Here is a 19,355-nt window from a genome sequence, read left to right as displayed (position 1 = left end):
ATTTGATGCAGCTGATCTTGCTTCATCCCCAAGTTGTGAGGAAGCAAGCAGTGTCTTCAGCCCATGTGAAATCCCAGGTCTGTCATCCCAAGACTTACAACAAAATTGTTGAGGAATAGATTTTGATTTATTGTCAGGTGTGTGGACCAATGTCTGGATCCAGACCTATGTTAGTTGAAGCTCCATCAACTGGAATGAATAAAGTGTTTTTTTTCCATTCCTACCATGGTGTCTGTGTTCTATGCCAAATAAAGTTGCCAATATAGGAGCTGGGTCCCTAACTGTTAACACAGTAAATAAAGACATTCTCGTGCATATATCCATGAGAAGGAATTCATTTTTAGCAGAAAAAGGGCTAGCTTGGAGAGTTGGGAATGTCCCAGGTCCATCGCTATCTCACTCTTGCTTTAATTCACCAACAATGTTGCTCTAATTAGTCCCAACAACAGACCCTTCATAGATTTTCAAAAGAAATTATTCATAATGTGCTTTCATTTGACTTGTTTTTCTTTTGATATGCACTGGAAGGTCAAAGAACTATGGTAGACAGTCAAACTGCCCTCAACAACTAGAAATACTACTCAACAATTCTTTGACCTTCTGGGATTTCAGCAGGCCTTGGTCAGATGATTGATATATAGCTGAATCTGTATCTGTCTTATCAAGGTTCAGATTCAGAACTGGATGGGAAAGGAGTAAGGAAATAAAACAGCAGATGTTACTAACAGTGAAGCCACCAGGCCACAAGGGCTAGAAATGTGCTCTTTTAAAAAAGTTTCTCAAGAAAGCATGTAAAGTATCCACACAAAGTCTTGGAATGAATGATATTACCTATGGTCACGAGGGGCATACTATACTAATAAAAGATTTCATATCGTTCAAGGTGATAGAAGGAAAGGGTAATTCCCTTGTATTACAATGGCTCTGATCTTGATATTCTTCTAGGAAATGTTATAACTAATGAAGGTGTAACTGTTTTGTAGGAAATACATGCATACTGTCTTTTTTACCTTTGCCTGTCGTATTGACCATCACCATTCACATTTCTTCTCTAGCAAGGACTTATCTTAATACATGTGCTGTGCTTAGATTTTATTCCAGCCACATACATACCTGTAACCTCAATGTGTGCTCAGATTGTAGGGTTGACAGCCTCCCTTGGAGTTGGCAGTGCCAAGAATTTGAACGAGACTATAAAGTATATCTGCGAGATCTGTGCTTCACTCAATGCTGAGGTCATATCAACAGTCAAAGAGAACATACAGGAACTGGAGGAAATTGTCTACAAGCCTCAAAAATGTAACTATGACTTCCATTTGCTGTCTTTCTGAAAGAGGAAGGAAGTCTGCAAGAGAGATTGATAGCATTCATTTTTTGGAAGACAGTTTCTGGAATCCATGTGGCCATAAGGAGTTTTACCAGCATAAACCCTAGCCTTTACAGTCACTCTTCTCAACCTGGGTCACTAGTGGACATGTGTCCTGCATATAAAAATTGTTCAGGGAGCTGAGATAGTGCAAGAGGTCCACAGTAACACTTGAAGATCAGACCCAAAATCTAGTATCTTGTTTTTATTTACATCCTTCTAAAAAGTCTATAAATGCAAGTGAGGAGAAACCCCTTTCTCTTCTATACTGTGTGTTACTGTGTGTTTCATGTCAGGAGCAACTTGAGAAACTGCAAGTCGCTTCTGGTGTGAGAGAATTGGCCGTCTGCAAGGACATTGCCCAGGGGATGCCTGGATGTTTGATGTTTTATCATCCTTGCTACATAATCCAGTTCCTGAATCCAGATTATTTGCTTTGAATTGGATTATATGAGTCTACACCGCCATATAATCCAGTTCAAAGCAGATAATATGGATTCAGGAACTGGATTATGTGGCAGTGTAGATCCAGCCATAGTCTTTAAAAACTGGATTATATGGCAGTGTAGATGGTGCCAATGTCATCAGTGAGAACTGAGAACCAGCAATAGTTATTCACCATCAAGCTCTGGGTTATATCATTATTGCTAATGTTAGATCTATCTCTATCCTCACTTCTTATTTTTTTACTGCAGCAATCAGGCTTGTTCAGAAACGCCCCCAGAACTGCTTTGTGGACATTATCTTGCAAATGATGTCTGAAACAGAAGAGCTGGCAAGAAAAGTTTATGCTATAGGTAAAAACATAGAGTTGGTGTGTCTTTTAAATCATATTATCTGCATAATATTCTTGTCAAGGAAGCCACTGTTGTCGAAGGCTTTCGTGGCCGGAATCACAGGGCTGTTGTGTGTTTTCCATGCTGTATGGCCGTGTTCCAGAAGCATTCCCTCCTGACGTTTCGCCCACATCTATGGCAGGCATCGTCAGAGGAATATACCTCACAACCTCTGAGGATGCCTGCCATAGATGTGGGCGAAATGTCAGGAGAGAATGCTTCTGGGACATGGCCATACAGCCCAGAAAACAAACAACGGGCCACTGTTCTTTGAGTGCTCATATGACATTTCCTCAAGAGTAATTTATCTGATTTTTTTGTGTATCAGGAGCAACTTGAAAAACTGCAAGTTGCTTCTGTTGTGAGAGAATTGGCAGTCTGCAAGGGCCTTGTCCAGGGGACACCCGGATGTTTTTACCATCCTGTGGGAGGTTTCTCTCATGTCCCCGCATGAGAAGTTTGAGCCGACTGATGGGAGCTCACCCACTCCCTGGATTCAAACCTCCAACCTTTCAGTCAACAGTCCTGCCGGCACAAGGGTTTAACCCATTGCGCCACCGGGAGCTCCTTATTTGTCTGATACACCTAGGTAAATGAGTTACAGACATCCAACTTACATATGACCCCTACTTAACAACAGAGGTGAGCAAACATGAAGTGAAAGATAATCTACCCCTAGAAAGGGAAATTTATGCCTGTAGGACTTATAATGGGGAAAAGGCGTCTCCAGTGAAACTTTATCACCATTCCTTGTTTCCATGACAAGCCAAGATTTTCAAAATTCAATTGTCACAGGGATTGAAAGTGAGGTGCAATCTTCTGAACAGGGGCACAGATAACAAAACAAATGTTACATGGGTACAGACAACCCTTCCTTGTGCTTTTCAAAATCTAAACAAAAATGGCTGGAATTACACTTAAAAATGTTCCTGTTCCAATTTAAATGCAAATTCGACTTAAGAACAAACCTGCAGAATCTATTTTGTTCGTAACCCAGGGGCTGTCTGTATTTGGGTTAGATGTAGATTGTGGCTGTGTGTGTGACAGATTTTTGGATGACAGTCCTTACTGCCAGAAGCCAGTCTTTGTTCTTCTTGTTTATACAGTTCAGTACATTTACGTGCACATGTGTCTGGCCACATTGAGAAAGCAACATGTAATAGCATGAGATCCTAGCTTTCTCTCTCTCTCTCTCTCTGTATCTATATATAACTTTCTGTGTAACAAATGAATTTTGTATATACTGTAGCCAGCATTGCTCCTATCTCTACTCTTGCTACGTTTATTGATAGAAGATGCTGTTTCCCTCTCTTTTTCCCCATTAGATGCTTTGTCCCATATCCAGACAAGGAATTTTGGAACCCAGAAATATGAACAGTGGATAGTTGATGTGCAAAAGAGATGCATCGTGTTACAACTGGGAAATAAAAAAGAAGAGAGTAGGATCTGCAGGGCTCTTTTTATTTACACAGAGCACCTTCGGGTGAGTTGTTTTTCTGGCAATATAAACCAGCCATTTCCCATCCCTTGTACCTTTAGGACTATTTCATTACTCTTGGGTTGACAATTTGTATCACTGCCATCATTAATGAACCCCCATACATCACCCCCAGACCAGATCGTAATCCGTGTAGGATAGTAGGGCATCATGTATTCAAGAGAAATTGCCTTTGATACCATTTTATTCCTCTCTCTGAGAGTTATTACTGTGAATAATCACATCCGGTTTTATCTATTTCCAGCTGAACTCAGTTATATATCTGAGAGCTTCTTTTGTTTTCCCCCATTTGCATACTTCATCTATTACTTTCAGTAAATGTTTTTTATTTAAACTTTTCCTTATATCCAGAAATATAATGATGCCCTCCTTATTAATGATGATGCACGTACCTGTGACGCTCTGCGTTATCTGGAGGAATTCTTTCAGGATATGAAAAGTGGAGGTTTCGATGAAATCGAACAACAGTTGGCATCAAACTTTGAAGGTACTCCTCAGAAATGTATCCTTGTGTTACACTAAAAAAACTCCCTTTCTCCTTCGATACATGTGTATAAAAATAAATTAAGAGCAGCTTAACCTCTTGGATGTGATAGATTAAAGGCAACCCATAATTCAAGTACAGAACAAAGTTTGTCAGATTTTTTCCTATTATTTTTATTAAAAAGGATTTTGAAGATTATGTACTACTTCTTTTTTTGCCTGAGAAAAAAACACAAATGCCACCAAACTCAAACAACAACATGTGTGTTTAATAGCAAAGCACATATGAACATAGAACAATCAGAAGTCGAGAGTGTGGGATTCTCTAGTAGTTTTTGGACTTCAGCTTCCATCAGTGTTATCCAGTAGAATCATTAAGAAATAATGGGATCTATAGTTTAGTACGTGGAAGACGTATAGGATTCCTGGCATAGTGAATGCTGACTGAACAGATTTCATATACTTTGTTATGCTGCTGTTATTGCCTGAATCGTGTGATAAACTCCACAATTAGTTCAAAGGACTGGCTGCTTTTCTGTGCCCAAACTTTTCCCTGTCCATAAAAGCTGCTATGTCATGGGGAATGCTTTGCTTCTTGTTTTCTATAAGGAAGCAGGTTGTCATTGTTTTAAATGGAAGACTGTTGTTAGGTCAGATCCTGTCTCATGACTAGAGTAGAGCAATCAAGAATTTACCATTTTATTTAATTACCAATTTATGGCTTGGTATAAGGTTGGCTTTACAGTTTTAAAACTCTTTCCTGGAGTATATGCAAGAATGACACGTAACTGCAGAATAACTATGAAGATACAAAATGAGGACTGATGAAATTTTTTCACAATGTTGCTGTGAGACTAAATTAAGATTTTATCTAAAGCTCAGGGTAGTCTCCATGAAGTTAAGGGTGAACTGTTTTGTTGGACATCACTTTAGATCATTTTTATTGTCATAGAGTAGCAACTGCTATTAAACATCAACTAGTAAAATAAAAGGTAGTAACATACATGATGTTGAACAGTGTTTCTCAACCTGTGGGTCCCCAGATGTTTTGACCTTCAACTCCAGAAATCCTAACATCTGGTAAACTGGCTGGGATTTCTGGGAGTTGTAGGCCAAAAACATTTGTGGATCCCAGACTAAGATACATTGGTGTAGAGGGACTTTCTTTCACATGTATACACTTACATATTTTCTTCCTTCTAGCAAAATACCCACAGATGTATGCAGCTTCTCAAGATGAATCCAGTGAAAACCCCAAATTGGAAGAAATTCATTTTATCCTAGAAGAAACATACCGTAACGAACCCCAGACTCGCACTATTCTGTTCGTTAAGACAAGGGCACTGGTGGCAGTAAGAGAATTTCTTTTAACAGTTCAGATTGGGACTGCTTATTTATTTATCTGTTGAAAGATGTTAGCTATGTCTTGTGTTGCATTTCGGTGAAGGTAAATGTTAAGGTTTTCCTCTGACGTTAATTCCAGTCATATCTGACTCTGTGGGTTAGTGCTCATCTCCATTTCTAAGCCAAAGAGCCGGCGTTGTCCATAGACACCTCCAAGGTCATGTGGCCAGCATGACTGCATGGAGGGCCATTATCTTCCCGCCAGAGTGGTACCTATTGATCTTCTCACATTTACATGTTTTCAAACTGCTAGGCTTGCAGAAGTTGGAGCTGACAGCGGGAGCTCACTCTGCTCCCCAGATTCGAACCACCGACCTTTTGCTCAGCAATTCAGCAGCTCAGCAGTTTAACCCACTGTACCACTGGGGGCTTCTGAATTACATTCATAATACTGCCTTTTTTTAAAAAAAATAAACAAATAAATGTATATAATCAGTTTATTAAAAAAACCCAAATTTGGAACACCTATGTCATAAAATGATTTTTAAAACTCATGATAAAACCTACACATTGTTTTGCTCCTTAGTTTTAACTTTAATTTAGGATTGAAATACTTGAATCATTTTGTTGCAAGGGTTGCTTATGGTGGACATTGTGCCTTTCTTCTTTTGCCTGCCTTTGCCAATCTCCATGTTTTCTGAAAACTCTTCTGGAGGGTTTACAATGCGTCTGAAACAAGTTAAATAGAAAAAAGGGGAGAGGGTTACTGCTAGGGGGAGGAAGAATCCTAACCCAACTCTTATGACAGAAGTAGTTCTGTGTTCAATTGGATCCCAATCCCATCATATGTATGTTGTGACAGAGAGAGCCACTTCTCGATTCATGCAGAAGTTGTATACTTCAAAGGCAGAGGTTGGGCATGTCAATACTCCGTTTTACTAACTCAAGATAATCTATTCATTTTTGCAGACAAATTGCCCAAATATATTCTACATTTTTGTGGATGTATGGGTAGGGAGGAGTCATTCTGCACACATCCAGTCTTGCAGTTCGGGGACCTTATTTATCACTGGAGCCTAGGTTGGCTGATAAGCCCACTCTGTAACTTAGTAGGCCATTCATTCCAGATCCCAAAGTGTTATGTGTGTGTGGATATATCATGTTGAAACTTAGATCTCTATTACCACAATTGTCTGAAACCAAATGAATTTTGCAGGCATTGAAGAACTGGATAGAAGAAAGCCCCCAGCTTCAACACCTAAATCCAGAAGTACTGATGGGACGTGGGAAAAGAAATCAGAAGACTGGTAAGATATTGAATGAGGGGATGCTATTTGTGACCATCGTAGTGCCTAAAATGTTGGTGGGAAAGAAGCAAATTTGTCCAACTTTTTGTATGACCTGAATTATAATTTTTTTCAAGGAAAAAATCTAGTGACACCTGTGCAATCCCAGACCTTCGGCACTTTCCCCAATACACAATTATAGCACAATGATCCACTATCTTTGTTCCATCCTGTGAAATCCTGGGATTTGCAGTTGTGGGAAGAGGAATGTATATTTCTCAGCTTTAGAGAGATAGTGTCTCATCAAAGCCCGGGATTCTATAGAAGGCCATTATGGCAGTTAAGGTTAATTTTGTAATGTGAAGGAGCCCTAGGAAGAGACACAGTCAATGAATAGAGGGCGAATTTAGCCATATTTGACCATTGGCAAAGTAGGTATATGTTTTTCCCTGACATTAAATCTAGTTGTGTCCGACTCTGGAGATTGGTGCTCATCTCAACTTCTAAGCTGAAGAGCCGGTGTTGTCCGTAGACGCCTCCAAGGTCATGTGGCTGGCATGACTGTATGGAGCGCCATTACCTTCTCGCTGTAGCGATACCCATTGACTTATTTACATTTGCATGTTTTAGAACTGCTAGGTTGGCAGAAACTGGGGCTAACAGCGGGAGCTTGCCCCGCTCCCTGGATTCGAACCGCCAACCTTTCGGACAGCAACTTCAACAGCTCAGTGGTTTAACCCTCTGTGCCATTGGGAGCTCCATTGGCAAAATTAAACAATAAAGAAGAGGAAGTGGAGGGAGACCTGAGGCAGTTGGTTTTCTAAAACGCCTTACTTGCTTTCTGGGGTACTAGCAGCAAAGAGGCTCAATGGGACATGAACAGATAAGATTACCTGACACTTCCCCCAAGGGTCTTTGCTCCCAAGACTCCTTGAAAAAAAGCATAATATTTTGTTCAGATAGCACATGTTCTACCCTCAGAGGTAGAGGGGATATGTATCAGCAGCTTTCTTCCTTTAGATGTGCATTAACTTCTCAGAAAGCTGCATCTTTCAACTATGAGACTCTGCTTTTTCTGTGGTTTCACAGCATACTTTGATCTGTGACATATAAGGTTTGCTTTACATTGAAAATTAAATTTAAATTTTGTGTTGCTAATTCAGATATTCTTCTGTCATCTTTGTTAGGTATGACCCTCCCAAATCAGAAAGGCGTCTTGGACTCATTCAAAACCACTGGGGACAGCAAGATTCTCATTGCTACCTCCGTTGCTGATGAAGGGATTGATATTGCTCAGTGCAACCTTGTCCTGCTCTATGAATATACAGGCAATGTTATCAAAATGATACAAGTCAGAGGTAGGTTAGCATGTGCTGTAAGAGGTAGGGTAGCATGTGCTGTAAGAAAATTGTGGTGGCTGCAATCACAACTTCTACTAAGCCATGCTGGCCTTATACCACCTTAAGTGTGGCAGTTTGAATTGCCATAGATGAGGAAGTGGGCATTCTTTTTGTAGGCGTGCCATGCTTGCTTTAAGGAAAAGGAGGTTATGAAGCTTTGCTTGAGGATGAGGAGTACGTTTGCCTATTACAGTAGTTCTCAGCCTTCCTAATGCTGAGACCCATTAATAAAGTTCCTCATGTTGTGGTGACCCCCAACCATAAAATTATTTTTGCTGCTATTTCATAACTGTAATTTTGCTACTGCTATGAACCGTAATGTAAATATCTGATATGCAGGATGTATTTTCATTCACTGGACCTAATTTGGAACAAATACCCGATACACCCAAATTTGAATATGGTGGGGATTCATTTTGTTATTTGGGAGTTGTGCCTCCTGGGATTTATACTTCACCTTCAATCAAAGAGCATTCTGAACTCCACCAACGATGGAATTGAACCAAACTTGGTACATAGAACTCCCATGACCAACAGAAAATACTGGAAGGCTTTGGTGGGCATTGACCTTGAGTTTTGGAGTTGTAGTTCACCTATATCCACAGAGCACTGTGGACTCAAACAATGTTGGATATGGACCAAACTTGGCATGAATACTCAGTATGCCCAAATTTGAAAATTGGTGGAGTTTGGGGAAAATAGATCTTGAAGAGAAGGACAGGCAGAGAGATCATCAGCCCTCTCCTCCAAAGTGGTTCTTAAGGTTATCAGAAATATGTTTTCTGATGGTCTTTGGCAACCCCTCTGACACCCCCCTTGGGATCCTCCCCAGGGGTCCCGACCCCCAAGTTGAGAAACGCTGGCCTATTAGGTATTGATAGTGAGTTGCCAAAATCAATGTGAGCATGGAGTAGTTGCAGCTTCCTCACTGGAGGCACCAAGTAAATCCCTGATTGTGTATGTGAATTTCTGTATGATATTCATGCATTACATTTTTAGATATACAGGATGCCATAAGGGCATCCATGTGCCACGAGGGACAAGCATTTTTCATGATTCCTCATTTCCAGGAAGCATGCAAGCACCTCACTTCAGAAAGCCTAAGAAAACATTATTTATGGCAACAGTTGCTTTCATTCTTGACCAATGGGTATACTAAATGGGGATGATGAAGGCTGGACAACATATAGAGCACTTCCCTAACCCTGCTTTGTATTATCTCATCCTCTAGTGTTCATTCAAATGAGATTAAGGTTGGAATTGAAGACTGAATTCCCTAGATCCCTTAAATCTGTTTGCATATACCATCTTCAGGTCGTGGAAGGGCGAAATATAGCAAGTGCATCCTTGTGACTAGCAAAAAGGAGCAGGAGGAAAATGAGAGATATAACATGATGAAGGAGGAGTTGATGAACAAAGCCATTAAGGAAGTGCAAGATTGGAAAGAGGAGGTGTTTGCGCAGAAGGTGATTTTCATTTATTTTGTGTGTTGCTAACTTTTTTCATTTTATCATGTGTCTGCATTTTGTAGCTCAGATGAGGAGCTTGATGAATGAGGTGAATGGAAGGATATTCAAGGGCAAACAGGATGACTGCCTACTCCTGACTTTCTGTTTATTCTTTGCTGCCAAAATTTGTATGTCAGATGACCATTCCTTGCATTGAGCGATTTTAGAGCCGTTAAAAATGTCCAAAGGTATCCAACCTCTGGAAATCTAAATTGGTGTTATTCATAAAAGCCTTTCTATACAATTTGTTAGACACAGCAAGATCTCATCCCATCAAAACAAAGTACAAACAAGTTACAAACAAGATTGGTTCTGTAGGTTTGTTCTTAAGTTGAATTTATACGTAGTCTGAACAGTGTATTTCTAGCCAATCTATAAACTTTGGCTAGCATAGGGAAGGGTTAATACCCCTGTGGTATTTGTTTTTCTCTCTGTGCCCGTTTAGAAGATTTCACCTCACTTTCTGTCCCTGGGGTTTTGAAAAATTTGGCTTGTTGTGGAAGAACCTTCAATGGAGACACCTTTCCCCCATGATGACACTTTCAGGAGTGAATTTCCCTTCTGAGGGATACATTTCTCTCACTTCCTGTTGTTTCAACCCTATTCTTAACTATGAGGTGTTTATAAATTGGATGCTTATAACTCGAGAACTGCCTATGAAATTAAAACCCTTCAGAGGGTTGGAATTATAATCTTGTCATTTAAACCATTGAGTGGTAATCAGAACATAAGCAATAGCTGCTTAAGAGCTACTGGGTAGGATTTATTTCATTGAGAAGTTTTCATAACGTAGATAATAACACAGACATGGAGCCTGTAAAAATTATCTCTATCCAGAGGCAGATTCTATATCTATATCTAAAGGTAGGTGGTTGTTCTGCTTTTTGATAGCCTCGCCTCACTCTCTTTTAGATAAGAGAATTGCAAAAAACAGAAAAGCAGTTGCAAGATTCCAAGAAGAAAGAACCCCAGCGACGGCTGCTGTCGGGCAATCGAAGGTTGTTGTGCAGCAAATGCAAAATATTTGCCTGTGACACGGATGACATCAGAGTGATTGAGGTAAACCCACAGTGATGCTTACACTGTGTTTTAGTGTGGGGCACACTAATTCTTGTCCAGTCTTGTCATAGTTTGAGATGTTCTGGTGGAGGGATTACTGGTAGAAACATTTTCTTGGATCCAAATCTGAACATTAGTGAAACCCCTCCTAATCTGAAGAAATGAAGTAGCCCATACTAGTATAACATCCACAGAAGTTATGCCAAAGCGGATTTTTTAGACTGTATTTATGATGTTGTGTGCCTTTAAGCTGTTTCTGACTTGTGGTGACCCTAAGGTGAACTTATCATAGGGATTTCTTGACAGGATTTGTTCCAGGGCTTTTCCCCTTGAGTCTCCATAAGTAAAAATAAACTTGATGGCTGTTAAAGTGTGACCTGCCTATAATAATAACTTTATTCTTATATCCCGCCCCATCTCCCTGAAGGGACTTGAGGCGGCTCACATGGGGACTAAGCCCAGCAATACACAATAAAATACAATCACATAAATACATTTAAAGCATCTAAACATAAAATCATAAAACATATAATACATTAAAACAGGGGACCCCAAACTAAGGCCCGGGGGCCGGATGTGGCCCTCCAAGGCCATTGACCTGGCCCCAGCCCTCAGTTTTAGACTTCGCCTCGCCCAAAGTCTGAAATGACTTGAAGGCACACAACAACAACAACAACAATCCTACTTAACTTGACTATCTCATTGGCCAGAAGCAGGCCCACACTTCCCATTACAATCCTGATAGGTTTACTGTATGTTGGTTAAAATTGTTTTCATTTTTAAATATTGTATTGTTCTTTCATTTACTAATATTGTGCTATGGTAATAATTGAATATATTGTGTATACATATAATATTGATACTAATATTATAATGTAATACAATATAATACTAATAATTATACAATATAATAATATTAATTATACATTATATATTAAATATAATATTACTAATAATATTACGGTAGTGGTATAGGACAATATAGTAATATATAATGCTAATATTGTGCTATGCCAATAATATAATATATTGTATGTACATACAACTTGTAAGCCGCTCTGAGTTGTTGGGGTTTTTTTTTGGGTTTTTTTGCACTACAAATAAGACACGTGCAGTGAGCATAGGAATTTATTCGTATTTTTTTCCCAATGATAATTCGGCCCAGGGGACCATAAACCGGCCCTCCACTTAAAAAGTTTGAGGACCCCTGCATTAAAACATACTCAAGCAATAGCTACTAGTCAGGCACAGTGAACATATTCCTAAGGTCACATGGTGGATTTCCATGACCGAATGGGGATTGAAATCATAGTCTTCAGAGTTGTAGTCAAACGCTCAGACCACTTCACCATGCTTGCTCTCTTACATGTATTATATGTACAATTCCAAACAAACAAAACATATCTTGCCTCTAAGAATACACAGAAATTTTTCTATTAAGTGGTAAATGTTCCCACAGTGGCTATGCATCTAATCACACATCTGTTTTGCCCTGTGGAAATGCCGAATGCTCTGCTATTGCCATGAATTTATGTTCAGATGGAGAAATGGGGTAAGATAAATCGGAACAGCTAAATCAATTATTCTTACTACTTGGCAAATTGTTGCTTGCATTCTCCCCAAGTTGCATGCCATGCTGAAATGGAACACAATCCAATTTTAAAGCTTTTTGTATGCATTGTTTGTAGTCTTCAAGGAAAATATAGATTCACAACACATATGAAATTTTCAACATATTGTAGCTTTTCACTGAAAGTCCTGGAGCCCCTGATGGCACAATGGGTTAAACCCTTGTGCCGGCAGGACTGCTGACCGACAGGTCGGCGGTTCAGATCCAGGGTGAGCTCCCTCTGTCAGCTCCAGCTCATGCAGGGACATGAGAGAAGCCTCCCACAGGAACGATAAAACATCAAACATCTGGGCATCCCCCTGGGCAACGTCCTTGCAGATGGCCAATTCTTTCACACCAGAAGCGACTTGCAGTTTCACAACTGCAATACGAAAATACGAAAAAACAAACAAACAAAAAACTGAAATTTCTGGTCATAGATGGGAACTTCTCTAGTGGTAGTTGATGGCTTCCATCTCTGGTTGATACTTGAGATGTAATCGTGGGAATTGTAGTTTGATGAGTTATCAGCACTCTGGCAGAGCAGGGGAGACCTGTGACAGACACTACAACTTCCATGATTCCACAGCATTGAGCGATGGCAGCTAAAGTGGTGTCAAGCTGCATCAGTTCTTGCACTCTTAAGTATAGACTTTCTGGATAGGCCATGATTGAAAGTGAATGTGAGAATGTGGAAATACATCTTGATACATACACATGTGGTAAATGATTTGGTTGTAATCATTTGAGCTGATCTGAAAGTCTTAGACTGGATTCACAGCTTCAGCCTGTTTACACATCCAAACTATTACTTGGTGCTGAATGATAAATGTCATGTTTGAGCCAAGCTGAAATAGAAAAAACTTATGTAATTCCTTATTATGTGTTTCAGGAATCCCACCACACAGTCATAGATGAAAACTTTATAAAACGTTATATAACAAAGCCTCATGAGAAACCAAGCTGCTATGGAAACTTTGAGAAAAGATGCAAGTTGCACTGTGCGAAATGTCAACATGACTGGGGAATCACAGTGAAGTACAAGGCATTTGATGACCTGCCCATCATAAAGATTGACAGCTTTTCGGTGGAAGATGTTTCCACAGGGAGACAGCATTATTTTCGGAAATGGAAAAATGCTAATTTTGCAATGAAAGAATTTGATATTGAAGAAATGTACAATTTAGTCGTAGAGTAGCCCACTCACTTTTAACCTAGTTTTTAATGAATACGAATGTCCTGTTTCAAAATTTAGCAGATGACAGTTGATGTATGTTTCCAAATAATGGACTTAATGTATCTCAGCAACTACAGATCCAGTATAAAAGTAGTTCTCATAGCATTTTAATTTCAGTGTCGCTTAGTCTTGCTTAATCTAATTTCTATTAGCCTATAGCTGTCACCTGTACATGTATCTTGAGATGCATTTTGTGGGGTATCTTTTTACTATGTGATTCAACACCATTACGTAATTATTTTAAACATGGAACTCTGTGTTTGTGTGTTGGGTGATCTTAGCAAAACATCTACAGGTGTGTTACAAAGACATTACAACAAGGCTTTGCAACACACTTGTAGATGTTTTGCTAAGGTCACCCATTAATAGTTGAACAAAAAGTTGACTCCCAAGTTTTCCTGCTCCAAATGCAGTATTCAGATTGCTTGTCATCTTGCCTTTTAATTAACATGACAACAAATAAAGCACTTCCATATTCTTCTAGGAATGCTTGGGTTCTTTTTAGGCATGTTTACTCACTAACAGAAACTAGTGTCTCTCTTAGTATTTGTGGTAGTTTTGATTAAAATATCCCTTCTCAGCCTTTTGCTTAAGTTCATGTGTAGTCTTCAATGGATTGCATAGAAGAGATCAATTATTGAAATGAAATTTGTTCCTCAGAGGAACAGACATGAACAGGGAATGGCAGCAAAACAGTAATTGGAGAACATAATAGAAGCACACATGGACAAAATTGGAAGTCAATTCCATTTTTTCTTTTCCCTTTTTTCCTACTTTTTCACCCTCACTATTCTGTTTTTGGAGTACAGTAGAATCTCACTTATCCAAGCCTCGCTTATCCAAGCCTCTGGATAATCCAAGCCATTTTTGTAGTCAATGTTTTCAATATATCGTGATATTTTGGTGGTAAATTCGTAAATACAGTAATTACTACATAGCATTACTGCATATTGAACTACCTTTTCTGTCAAATTTGTTGTATAACATGATGTTTTGGTGCTTAATTTGTAAAATCATACCCTAATTTGATGTTTAATAGGCTTTTCCTTAATCTCTCCTTATTACCCAAGTTATTCGCTTATCCAAGCTTCTACCGGCCCGTTTAGCTTGGATAAGTGAGACTCTACTGTATATCCAACCCTTTCCCCAATTTTAATATTGTAAAAAAATACTATCTTATTTCTTCAATAAAAAATATTTTTTTAAAGTGTAGTCTTCCATAAAATATCCCATCATCACAGTTGCCAGAATTCAATTAGTGTCAAGTCTTTTGTCTTTGTATGTTGATCACTGAATACAAAAATGTGAATATATATTGAGATTAACAGGGAGGATTGATTATTTTCTGGAAGGATATAATTTGCAGCAGGGACATATATTTCCAGATGGAAGGTGGTCCCAACAAGGGATGTGTCTTCCTCTTGGCACACTTTCCCCTTTCTCCCTCAATTTGTGCCTCTTCAAAATCCATAGCACTGCTGGTAACAGCAGACCTCCAGTTAGGACACTCGATGGCCAGGGTTTCTGATTTCTTTGTGTTTATTGCAGATTTTTAAAGCTTAGCTTTAAGCTCTTCTTTAAATCTCTTTTGCTGTCCACCAACATTGTTTTCCATGCTTGAGAGTAACTGCTTTGGGAGACGGTGATCGGGCATTCGGACAAGGTGGACAGTCCAGCGAAGTGGTAGAGGATCATTTCTTCAATGCTGGTATTATTTCCTTTTTCTAGAAAATTGGCATTTGTCTGCCTGTCTTCCCTAAAACATTTGCAGGATTTTGGAACAATGCTAATGGAATCATTCCAGAAGTTGAGAGTTACGTTTGTAGATGGTCCGTGTTTCGCAGGAATACAATAGAGTTGGAAGGACCATAACTTTATAAACAAGCATTTTGGTATCTCTACAAATGTCCCGATCCTCAAACACTCTCTGCTTTATTTTAAAAAATGCTGCATTCAGAGCTCAGACAGTGTTGTATTTAGTGTCAGTGTCTACTTCTGTGGAGAGGTGGCTGCCAAGGTAGCAGAAATTAGGAACATTTTTTAGCATTACACCATTAAGCTATATAATATTACCTATGAACTCATAAATAAGTAGAATGTGTGTATACGTTCAGAGTGGATTTTGATTTTGATATCATCCATAGATAAATTAATAAAACTTAGGGGTATGTAACAAAAGATGTAAAGGACAAAGCAAAGGAAACCAAAACCAAAATATATCAGCTGCTATGATTGGCTAGATGAATGAAGGAACTAAAACCCCCAAATTATCTGAGTCACAAGCATCCGACTGACAAATGACCCATAATTAAGAATGGGGTGGGGGGGGGGTGTGTGGATGGAACCCCTTGGAAGGGAAATTGACTTCTGAAAGTTATCGTGGGGAAAAGGTTTCTCCACTGAAACTTTATCACCAATCATTGTTTCCAAAACAAGCCATTTTCCCCCAAAATCCAATTATCACAGGGACAGAAAATGAGGTGAAATCTTCTGAACGGGCACAGAAAACAAAACAAACACCCCAGAGGTGTTAACCCTTCCCTATGCTATCCAATACTCATATATGGCTGGAGTGACACTTAAAAATATTCTGACTTGCAAATAAATTCATCTTAAGAATAAACCTACAGAACCTATCTTGTTTGTAATTTGGGGACTGCCTGTAATTATATTGATTCATGTCATCAAGGGTTCTTTGGATTGATTTTTTTGACTAAAATGTAATTGAGTAGCTCCCGATGGCACAACAGGTTAAACGGCTTAGCTGATGAACTTGCTGACCTAAAGGTCAGTGATTTGAATCTGGGGAGTGCAGTGAGCTCCCACTGTTAGCCCCAGCTTCTGACAACCTAGTAGTTTGAAAACATGCAAATGCGAGTAGATCAATAGGTACCACTCTGGCAGGAAGATAACGGCGCTCCATGCTTGGAGGTTTCTATGTACAATATCGGCTCTTTGGCTTAGAAATGGATATGAGCACCAACCCCTAGAGTCAGACACGACTAGACTTAATGTCAGGGGAAAATCTTTACTATACAGTAATTGACAATGTGCTGTATTTTGTTATGGAATTCTTCATCTTTGGTGAGTTGAGATTATTTCATCTTTATTAATCTTTGACAGTTTTCTTTTAACACCCCACCTACCCACCCATTCCATTTAGAAGCAATCATTCTTGGGGGTCCATATGGAAGGGTAACAGGAGAATGAGGAGGCTTAAGTACTCTTGGGCCCATTTCCCCCTGACAGAATCCAGAGTTGACAGATATAAACAGCCATGGCAAAATGTCATGGGACTTCCCGAGCAAAGCTACAACGTCTAGCACCTGATAGGAAATAGTGGTATGATTTAGTTTCTGTCCTGTGGGCTGTACCATCCAGCAGGTGAGGGGAGGAGATATAGCATGTACAAACCGAAAAATGCTGCATTTTGACAATCTGTGGTAGCAAAAATATGATGAATGCTATTTGTAGGCCAACCTTCATTTCCTTGGTATGTACAATGCTGGGCTCCTGCAAGAGTTCTACAAACAAAACACACTGTCTGAACTAAAAAAAAAAGACTCTAAACCTTTTTTGGAAAATAGATAGAATTTTATTATAAATGATTTTCAAATCTCCCTACCCCAAAGACTTTAGATCAAAGACATAATGCTTTAAAGAGTTAACTAGCCATGTCCCCCCCCCCCCCACATTTTTTTTTAAAACTCTAAGGCAGTGGTGCTCAACCTGGGGTCTGCAGATGTTTCTGGCCTTCAACTCCCAGAAATCCTAACAGTTGGTAAACTGGCTGGGATTTCTGGGAGTTGTAGGCCAAAAACATCTGGGGATCCCAGGTTGAGAACCACTGCTCTAACGCAAGCACAGAGGGCCTAATCTGGGTTGGGACTGGGGGATCTTTAACTCCTTCTCTCTGCTGTTGTTCCCTTACCTCTGGGAGCACACACATTTTATATTGCAGTGCAGAGAGCCACTGGTTTCATACATGATGTTTTCAATGGATATAATGCAGTGACAACACCCATGACTGGGGAGGTTAAATCCCCCAACCAGTGTTCATTAGCCCTTGAGTTATCATTTGAGTAAAAAAAAAAAGATATAGCTGCTAGCTATGTCTTTAACATAATAACTACTTTGGCCTTCCCACATGAAGAACAAGGAGGAAGCATAACAGAGATTCAATCTGTAAGACAGAAGTGCTAAGCCACTGAAATAATTTTAGCATGATTATATTTTTCAAGGGAGAATTCTGATTAACTGTTTTAAAAGAAAGCAGATTGTAGTTATTTAATACTAATTTCTCAAGACACGTAGGAAAAACTGTATCGTCAGTTGCTGTATAAAACACTGAAAAGGTTAAAGCGGTATCTGGATTTCACTTAATGTAGCACTGTGTTAACCAGTTTCACATTGTACCCACCCATATGCAATGAACTGATGAAATAAGATATGAGGGGCAGGATGAGTTAATACATACATAAACACACACACAACACAAGGTTGTTTGGTGGGTAAGGCACCTAAGCCACACATTCTAACAGCGCAAACATAAATTTGAGTAATGCTACCTATACATAATTCAGCATTTGGACGTATATAGTTTTTCACAATTGCTGTGCATTCTCATCAGAAAAAAAGGCAGGTTTCATGATAAAATGGAAACTGGTGCAGTCCCATGTCAGAGACTAGGATGCCATCTTGCGAATCATATAGTTCAAGATGCCTCCATTCCGGAAGTAAGTGAGCTCCACATCAGTGTCAAACCTCATGATGGCTTGGAAGGTCTTCCCAGTATCCAACTGTTAAGAGGACATAAAAAATGGCATCATTTGCAAGCAAGCTTCTTCTCCACAAAAAGAAAGCAGCAGGCTTTTCAGGAAGTCCTGAACACTTGGATGCACTGTCAGAATGTATTTCAAATATCATATGACATACTACATAATAGGAATCTTGTTCAACATGTTAACATAAAGAGGCATCCCAAACACAATTTTACAGATTCTGGTGATGATCAAAAGAGCAAACGCCTGCATCCAATGACCCTAGTTCAGCTATAAAAATCCCAGTTCAATACAACGCGTGGTACAATAAATGGTTTACTGGTCCCAAAATGAGATGTGTGCTCATACACTCCGTCCTTGGCCTACTTATTCCCTTTCTTACTTATGTATTTTGTATATTCCAGAGCACCCAGTGGTGCAGCGGGGGGTTAAACAGCTGAGCTGTTGAACTTGCTGTCCGAAAGGTTGGCAGTTTTTTTCTGAGGAGTGCAGTGAGTTCCCGCTGTTAGCCCCAGCTTTTGCCAACCTAGCAGTTCAAAAACATGCAAATGCAAGTAGATCAGGCGGGAAGGTAACGGTGCTCCATGCCCACATGACCTTGGAGGTGTCTACAGACAACGCTGGCTCTTTGGCTTAGAAATTGAGATGAGCACCAACCCCCCCCCTCCCCCCGCGGAGACTGGATTTGATGTCAGGGGGAAGCCTCTACCTTTATATAAGCCTAATTCTTCTTACGTGTTGTCTGTGAAATGCGCACATATGGTTTACCCAATGCGCCTGCGCAGATTTCGGAACCTTCTAGAAGCTTTAGATGAAACTTTTTTTTTTGGCGGAGGCCCCGCCCAATCTCCCCATAGTATAAATATGCTTATAGGCGGGGCTACGCCTCAGTTCGTTTTTCCGCGCGACAGCAGTTAGTAGGACCTTCTTAGCTCTCTCCTCTTCATT

At 39.7% G+C, this 19,355-nt stretch overlaps 2 protein-coding genes across 5 annotated transcripts in view; one reads left to right on the top strand and one right to left on the bottom strand.

Annotated features, from left to right (window-relative positions):
• Positions 1 to 14,109, top strand: part of rigi (RNA sensor RIG-I) — a 48,179-nt gene extending 34,070 nt beyond the window's left edge. For all 4 annotated transcript variants that reach the window (XM_062971831.1, XM_062971830.1, XM_062971829.1 and 1 more), the window contains 10 exons: positions 1,137 to 1,299; positions 2,062 to 2,163; positions 3,528 to 3,685; positions 4,052 to 4,187; positions 5,387 to 5,535; positions 6,744 to 6,834; positions 8,001 to 8,171; positions 9,528 to 9,679; positions 10,634 to 10,780; positions 13,282 to 14,109. In XM_062971831.1, the coding sequence (XP_062827901.1) occupies positions 1,137 to 1,299; positions 2,062 to 2,163; positions 3,528 to 3,685; positions 4,052 to 4,187; positions 5,387 to 5,535; positions 6,744 to 6,834; positions 8,001 to 8,171; positions 9,528 to 9,679; positions 10,634 to 10,780; positions 13,282 to 13,587 (1,575 nt within the window). In that variant the 3' untranslated portion in view covers positions 13,588 to 14,109. The remainder of the gene's footprint in view (positions 1 to 1,136; positions 1,300 to 2,061; positions 2,164 to 3,527; positions 3,686 to 4,051; positions 4,188 to 5,386; positions 5,536 to 6,743; positions 6,835 to 8,000; positions 8,172 to 9,527; positions 9,680 to 10,633; positions 10,781 to 13,281) is intronic.
• A 3,089-nt stretch (positions 14,110 to 17,198) lies between these two features.
• Positions 17,199 to 19,355, bottom strand: part of aco1 (aconitase 1) — a 72,963-nt gene continuing 70,806 nt past the window's right edge. The window contains exon 21 of the mRNA XM_062971833.1: positions 17,199 to 18,425. Within this exon, the coding sequence (XP_062827903.1) occupies positions 18,312 to 18,425 (114 nt within the window). The 3' untranslated portion in view covers positions 17,199 to 18,311. The remainder of the gene's footprint in view (positions 18,426 to 19,355) is intronic.

The sequence above is a fragment of the Anolis carolinensis genome, chromosome 2 (genome assembly GCF_035594765.1).
Source record: "Anolis carolinensis isolate JA03-04 chromosome 2, rAnoCar3.1.pri, whole genome shotgun sequence".
In the NCBI taxonomy this organism is placed as follows: Eukaryota; Metazoa; Chordata; class Lepidosauria; order Squamata; family Dactyloidae; genus Anolis; species Anolis carolinensis.
This window is presented reverse-complemented; position numbering and strand designations above follow the sequence as displayed.